The sequence below is a fragment of the Coffea eugenioides genome, chromosome 7 (genome assembly GCF_003713205.1).
Source record: "Coffea eugenioides isolate CCC68of chromosome 7, Ceug_1.0, whole genome shotgun sequence".
NCBI lineage: Eukaryota > Viridiplantae > Streptophyta > Magnoliopsida > Gentianales > Rubiaceae > Coffea > Coffea eugenioides.
Window position 1 is genome coordinate 2,248,305 of NC_040041.1, and position 8,420 is coordinate 2,256,724.

Consider the following 8,420-nt stretch of genomic DNA (forward strand, 5'->3'; position numbering starts at 1 on the left):
AACTTTTCAAATGGTAGATTCTTGATCACTCAATTTTTAAAAGTGTGTATTTATCCACTAAATTATGAAAATTGTAAATTGTAAACCATTCCATCTATTTCCGCAGTTAAATTTGCCAAATCTGGTTACGTCTTGTGATTTGTGCAATTCCAAAATTTGGCGGACTTAACGATAAAAACAGATGAAATAGCTTAAAATTTATATTTCTAATAGTTTAGTGGATAAATACATATTCTTAAAAGTTGAGTGGTTAAAACTCCACTATTTGAAAATTTAGTGACTTTTTGGATAATTTGCTCAATTTCTTTATGAATTCGAAACGAAACAAAAAATGACTTTACTAGTTTCAAATGTAACCGAACTAAAGAATTAAACATGCTTTTTCTTCATTTTTCTCAAAAAAAAAAATAAAGAAAAAGAGCAAGAAACTTTTCTCCCGTATTGTAATACTAGTTAATGATACAAGTTAATGATAGGTCATAAAACTGATTTACTGTAGTCAAGCAATGAAAGTGCGCCATGGTATGGATTAATAAATATGTTTAGGTCAAGAAACCATTTTTTATTCCATCTACCCAATTAATTTGAGGGGAAAATGTAACAGAAACAAGTCAACATGAACTGTTGGTAGGAGGTTGGTATGAAGTAAAAAAATGAAATGAGAGGTCACAATGAATATAACCTTTGTCGTGGGAGGTAAGTGTAATTCGCCCAAAAGGAGATGTTGGCAAAGGAATGGCACAAAAGGGGTTGTACCCAAGATTTGGGGAAAATCAAACTTAGCAAAGGTTTTTTACATTAATTAATCTTAAAACCTAATCAATGGCTAATGGACAAGAAAGAAAGCCCTATATAGCATCTTATTCGCCCAAAAGTTTCCATTAATTTGTTTTTCTCCCTCGAAAGCCCAAATCCAAAACCACCAGCTCAAAAGAAGAGAGTTAAAGTTCTTTAAATTATATTGCTGAAAAGCATGACACCAGAAATTTGATCCAACTTTTGCCTACAAGTATTAATAACTCAACAACTGAGCACATCAGGAGAAGAAGAGGGAGAGAGAGGATGTCGGACTTGGAGTTTTCTCTCCTTGTTCTTCCCTCCATCTTGGCTTCACTTCTCTTTTTTCATCTCCTTCTAAGAAGAAACCAAAAATCCTATCATCTTCCACCTGGCAACATGGGCTGGCCTTTACTCGGTGAAAACATTGGCTACTTGAAGCCATATAAAGCTACCACAATAGGAAAATTCATGGAGGAACACATATCAAAGTAGCAACTCTTTCTTTTATTTGTCTTTTAGTATAAATATGTGTCAAGGTTAATACACCTGACTTGTTAAATTTGTTTCCATGCAGGTATGGGAAAATATACAAGTCCAACTTATTTGGTGAACCAACAATAGTTTCAGCTGATGCTGGACTAAATAGGTTCATTTTACAGAATGAAGGAAGATTGTTTGAGTGCAGCTATCCTAGAAGTATTGGGGGAATTCTTGGAAAGTGGTCGATGTTGGTTTTAGTTGGAGATATGCATAGAAACATGAGGATCATATCTTTGAACTTCTTGAGCAATGCTAGACTTAGAACTCATTTGTTACAAGAGGTTGAAAAGCATACCTTGCTAGTGTTAGGATCTTGGAAGCAGAATTCTGTTATTTGTGCTCAAGATGAAGCAAAAAAAGTAACTCTGCTATATTGATTTCGCATACTCCGTTTCAATTTTTTTGGGTAGTATTTGTATTGGTTTTAATCAGTTCTCTGTTCTCCAAAAAACAAATGAAATCTTCTTTGCAGTTCACGTTCAACTTGATGGCTAAGCATATCATGAGTTTGGATCCTGGAAAGCCAGAGACTGAACAGCTGAAGAAAGAGTACATAACATTTATGAAAGGAGTGGTATCAGCTCCTCTGAATTTTCCAGGAACTGCATATAGAAAAGCCTTGCAGGTGATATATTTAGTACTGGGATTGGCCATCTAAATCCCAATAACTGCTGAATCGCTTTATATTTGCTCATTCTGATGACAGTCTCGATCGACTATCCTTCAATTCATTGAGATAAGAATGGAGGAGAGGATCAAGAACGAGTGCAAAGCGGAAGATGATCTACTTGGATGGGTGCTGAAGAACTCTAGTCTCTCTAAAGAGCAAATTCTTGATTTGGTGCTAAGCTTACTCTTTGCTGGACACGAGACTTCATCTGTTTCCATAGCATTAGCCATTTACTTCTTGCAGAGTTGTCCTAAAGCAGTTCAAGAATTAAGAGTGAGCGTCAGATGATCAAATTCTTCATTATCCTTCGTTAATTATTTAGTATCATTTAGATTCACCAAAAGGGAAGCTACCCCGTTGATTACTAAATTCTTGTTTACCAATCCAGGAAGAACATGAAGAAATTGCTAAAGCCAAGAAGCAATCGCAACAGATGGAATTGAACTGGGATGACTACAAAAAGATGGAATTTACCCAATGCGTAAGCTGTCTCTGCTATCTCTGTCTGCACTACACAATAAATAACATGCTCAGTTAATTAAATTCTATGCTGCTAAAGGTGTCTCTTTTCTTGTTTTGGGAAGGTTGTCAGCGAGACTCTAAGACTAGGCAATGTAGTGAGGTTTCTGCACAGAAAAGCCCTCAGAGATGTACGGTATGGAGGTAGGTGCATTCTGCCCATGCAAGCAAGAGTCATATACTCTACTAGAGAGTGACAAATCGGTGACCAGAAATCTAATATAACATCATGTTGAAAATTTTGTTTTATTGTTTTGTATGTGATATTTGAATACACAGGATATGACATTCCATGTGGGTGGAAAGTGCTACCGGTAATTGCAGCCGTGCATTTAGATCCTTCACTTTTTGACCAACCTCAGCATTTCAATCCGTGGAGATGGCAGGTTCGTCAATTTAAGCTGAAAGAGTCAAAAACTTGCTTTTACTTTGATGGTTTTCCTTTTTTCATGCCTGGCGTTATAAGCAAATTGAATATATCAACCGCATGTGGATGGGTTGGATGCTAAGTTTTTACCTCGAGGGAGAGTTTAGTGGAGGTTTAAGCCAGAAAAGCAGCGTCTCGCGTCTCGCGTAGCAAAAAAATCCCTAGTCCAAGACAAACACTAAAGATCTAAATGGAAATCGAAGGACGGCAACAAAGAAAACTCCAAACTACTTAACTGGCAAATTTCTTCTTTGGAATAAATTTTTGAAGGAGAAGAAATAGAGGGTCCTCCCTTTCCCCCCTACTCCAAAGGCATGTGTCCTACAAGGAGTCAAGTTTCACTGTTCTTCAAGTACATCAATTATTGCACAATTACTATCCCACGACCAAGGAAAATGAGCAGTTGCACTGAACTGTTCATTCTGCAAAATTGTGTGAATCCATTATCATGGAAAGATTAGCTCTAAAACAAAATAGGAACCCTAATATCTCTTTCGAAAACAACAACAACAACAATAATAATAAAGAGAGTATACATGGCTTTGTTCTAAGTTCTTGAAGCTTCGTAGGGAAGGTAGAAAAAGTAACTCCTCAAATTATTAGCAGTACTATTATGGCTCTGACAGTGTGGAAGACACGCCATGGAAGTGTATTCATCATGTTAGCTAGTATCGACCCATAAAGGATTACGCATGTTCTATTCCATGTAAAAAAAGAGAAACAGGACATGCATGTTTAATTACATGTGTTAAACGTCGCATCCTCCAATCACAGGTCCATGTATTCAATTGAAGGTACTCCTAGGTTTGAGATCATAAGTTTGAAGGACTTTAGGAGTTGATTCTTTTTTGTCCCAAGTAAATTCACAAGCTTTTGCAGGCCCTTTTGGAAGACAAGTTTAAAACTTATGCTGTGCTACTCATGTAAGTACTGCTACAATAATAATATTATCTCCAAAGTTATAATCTTGAAGAGGCGACCTACCATCATATCTCCTTTGTCCCAAGTAGTGGGATAGGTTAAACGAGCCCAAACGACAAGAAGAAAACACACTAAGTAGTATTTGGTTTCTAGGATTTTAACGTATTTATTTTGGTAGTACACAATTTACTCTCTCTCTCTCTCTATATATATATATTTATATATATATATATATAAACGATTGATCACCAAGAAATATGTTATTTTAAATCAATTCGTGGAAGTCATAAATATCTCATCTGATCTCTACTCTTTTTCCAATTAGAAGAAGTTAGCGAAGATTTACCCGACATGCTTACACACCGTAAGACCATAATCTGCCCGGTTTGAGCCGTTGACTCACTCGATTGGTCAATTTTTAGTAATCAATTAATTGCAAGAAGTGCCAAGTTTTATTGAAGAAAAATACAACAGATTAATTAAGAATCCTTAAAATTAAAATCTGCGGGCAGTACTACGAGACTAGTAGAGTGGATAAGTTCGGTCATGTGCATGGCCTATAGACTATAGAGGCATAGGGGGTCCAAAAGAACATTCCATCAAAGCCGTTTTGTTTGGTTGGCAACACGGTATCATCTCTCATGGTGCCCAAAAAGAAAAAAAATCAAAAATCAAAAATCAAAAAGTGGTGGACACTCTCTCTTGCAATCATAATGCATCCAGGGCCTTGGGTCCCACTACATGAACTGTCATGATCGATGTTACAGATGTTTGACATCGTACGGATCATGAGGACCCACCCACCATATCACGCGGTGGATGCGAAGCAGTGTGTAAATTCTCCAGGTAGAATGAAAATGAAAGAGTTTTCCCATTTCTCTCGGGGGAGGCCCGAGGCCCGAGGCCCGGGGGGATGATGATTAAAGCCCCCATGTGGACGTGGGGTTTGCACGTGCACGTGCAGCGCTGCTTTTCCTGGTGGGTCAGTGCCTTTGCTGGTCCAACCGATTTCCCAACCCAACAGAGATTTTCTTTCTGCAATTGCAGCCTTTTCTTAGAAAAAAAAAAGAAAAGAAATTGTCGACTAGTTTTCTGATGGGACCATTCCCATGCGGCCTCCCCCATCCCCAAATTAATACCTTCTCTACTACCTTTAGGGATTTTACAATTCTAAAAGAAATGCATATATAGAAAATTGAAGTCTCTAGGAACTGCTATAAGAACTCTCAAGTAAACGCTAAAAAAGTTCATCTTTTATTCCCCTTCTAATTCCTAGAAATATGGAGAAAGATTTTGCACTCGTGTACTCTGCACCCTCTTTAAGCTTACTTTAGATCCCTAAACTCTTTTCTAGAATTTTTTTAAATAGAGAGTAGGCTATATTTTTTAAATTAATCTTATATATATTGACAATATATACACACACTAGCAAACGTAGATGCATATCACATGTTTAGAATTAAAATTCAAATTCAAATTGATATTAGATGACATGCATGCATTTGTACCTATTAGTATATATAAGATTAATCCATACTTTTTATTCCAGTGATTGAATAACAAAACAACTTTTATGGACAAGAGGGTATATAATGAAGATTTAGTGTTTAGAAGTTGAAAGATGTCAAAATCTCTCTCTCTTGAAGTGACATCTATGTTCAATATAAAGTTGGTCTAGCACTTTTTTTTTTTTATTAAAGGTAGTTATTAAAAATTTTGTGGGAGGTAATTTAACAAGGAAATGTAGATAAAATAGTGTACTTTGTAACAATTTAAGAGGGCAATCTAGTTACATGAACAAAATTTACGAAACTGAGGGTGGACAAATAGTTTGCTAAATTAAGAATGCTACAAAATTTTAAGTCTATTGTATAATTTTCCAAAACTTGAGGGGGTAATTGTCCACCCTCAAGCAAAACATGGCTCATGGACTGCATTGCAATATAGTATTTGTTTTTCTAGCAAGAAAATGTCATTCCATTAAAATAGAATTAAAAAAAAATACAGATAGAAAACGAACTCTGCAACCTCCTTCCTATAGTCTTAAAGAAATAGGAACTTGGTAGGCACATTTTTTTAATTGAGCTTGACCATTGGCAGAGTGTATGAGCTAAGTTATAGTGGTGGCTTTCTCCCTCGTTGGTTTGCCTCAGCAAATTATGAATGAATATAACCCAGAAAAAAAAAAGAATATTATCATTTAAAGTGCTGATTTTGTGTCGATCTCTTTTTCTTATTAAATAAATAACAAGAATAAAAAGCTTCACCTCTTTCATTTGTGGATGTCATCTTCTCCATCGTTTGCAAAATATCCTCAAAGACATGTGGCCTTCTCCATTATGAGATGGAGACGTCATTGGAATATATATATATATGATTAAGTTGCCTATCTCAAAAAGAATGAAATGGTACGAACAAGAGAACTCACATCACCATTATGAAAAATTAGAACTAAATGAAGAAAATTAAAGTGTTGTTAATTAAAACATAGCTAGGCACAACACTTGTATACTATTCGTCTGGTTGGTTCAATTGCAGGATAGTCGGGGATCATATGCCCATGGCTCAAGCACGGCGACAAGCAACAATGACTTCATGCCATTTGGGGGAGGACCACGACTTTGCGCTGGATCTGAATTAGCCAAACTGGAGATGGCAGTTTTCTTGCATCATTTGGTCCTCAACTACCATTGGGAATTAGCTGATGCGGATCAGGCTTTTGCTTTCCCTTTTGTCGACTTCCCGAAAGGCCTACCCATAAGAGTACAACACAAACCCTTCTGCGTGGAAACCACTCCTACTTCTCCTCCTACATTTCCCTGGAAAAATATTTGATCATCTCCAAATTAAAGGGACCTCAGGTTCTCACGAGTCATATCTATAGAGGCAACAAAAGGAGTATATTTTTGGAGGCTAGAAGATAATAAAGGTTGATGGATGGAGTCTCTTGGCATTTTCCAACGGCAAAAATGTAATGTGTCTTTGGATTTTTATTTCAAGGTCGGGTGCATGAGAACATCCAATCCAAGGGACGACGATGTAGACAAATCCCAGTATAAAGATTTTCGTCTTTCATATAGTTTATACAGGACCACCCCCCATCTCTGTAAATTGCTGTCCTTTTTCTCATCCTTCGTTCCATATTTTTTCCAAGTAGTAAGTTTTCATTATGTATGTTCAGACAGTAGTAATTAATTCTTTCTTCTTCTTTTTTTTTTTTCACAATTACAGCAAGTCATTGAATTGCTACGATACACTTCTTTCTGTATTGGTTTTTTTTTTTTTTTCCCTTTTTGTGGATCAAAATATGCTTCTATATATATAGTAGGAGTATAAGTTTTCCAAAGTTGAAATTACAAGTCCTGATGTGAATTCAAGCTTCAAAATGAAACATGCAGGATGCATCCCTCCCCGAAACCACATATGATTCAAAATGAAACGTGCAGGTTCTTCTGGAACCACATAATTTAATACGCCGCTTCCCGAGAGATTTTGGAACCACCAGATGCGGTGGTTCCTCCAGGATTAGAAAGTCCCCACAAACATGATCTGATGCTGTGACAATCAGGATTCAGGACACGAAGTTACTATCAGAGTAAATAAAAAGATTCGCTTGGGATATTATTTTGTTTTGTAAACAAATTAAGCTACGTACGTTATAAATATAAAATCAAACGTATGACCCATAAAAAAGGAAAAAGGAAAAAATAAATAAATGAACTTCATCCAACAGTTGGGGCTGCCCTCCATTTAATCCTATTCTATCTGCTCAGTTCCACCATTCGTTGCATCTCTCAAGTCGTCTTCTGGACCATTGCGACTGATAACAATATCCGCCGAAAAAGATGAGGTTCTCCAGTTCTTTGAAAAAATCTATCTTGCTTTATGTTGAACGAAAAACCCCAAAAATCTTCAAAGACGTTTCGACGGAGAACATGCGGACAACTAATGATTTGACAAATTTTGTTACGATATGTTCCAAAATTAACTGGTATGAAGGCAGACGGGTAACCCCATGGCCATGTTCTGATGTTCATATGTTTGTTAGCCAAGAGAACTTCTGTGTCTAGTGGCGGAGGTGTAATTACTCAAGACTGTTAAAGGTTTTTTCTTTTTCTTTTTTTTGGGAAGGGGGTGGTTCACTAATCACTCGTAGTTCTTTAGAAATTGCATGCGTGAAATTAGTTCTATGGCATAATTTTCATTTTTTTTTTCACGTCATAAACTTTTATTTTTCGCACATCATAACACATAAACTCAGTCGTGTATTCAACGTCTAGGTGTGTGCTCAGGGACAGCAACCATTGGGCGCCCAAAAAGCCCCGACAGATAGTGGGTCCAAAGCTCCACAAGTGCCCAACTCAAACTACAGCCCAAGTGCCCAACTAAAGGATTGAGAGGTAATCTGCTGGTGCCCTCAACCACGAAATGTCCATCTCCCATTCATGAAACCAAACGCCCAATCAAATTGATGGCAAGGTGGTCGGAGTGGGTCATTTATTTGGGCTATAACTGCTAGATGAGTAGGGGTGCATGAAAGTCAAGGCAAGTTTGAGCAATGTA

General features: G+C 36.9%; 1 protein-coding gene across 1 annotated transcript; it reads left to right on the top strand.

The window, feature by feature from the left end:
• Positions 1-948: 948 nt before the first annotated feature.
• On the top strand, positions 949-7,076 carry LOC113778553 (cytochrome P450 90B1). Its single transcript, XM_027323994.1, has 8 exons — positions 949-1,268; positions 1,355-1,679; positions 1,793-1,945; positions 2,027-2,263; positions 2,379-2,471; positions 2,575-2,653; positions 2,789-2,895; positions 6,396-7,076. Exons 1-8 carry the CDS (start codon positions 1,063-1,065, stop codon positions 6,690-6,692), a joined length of 1,497 nt encoding a protein of 498 aa, XP_027179795.1. The 5' UTR covers positions 949-1,062; the 3' UTR covers positions 6,693-7,076.
• The last annotated feature ends 1,344 nt before the right edge of the window (positions 7,077-8,420 follow it).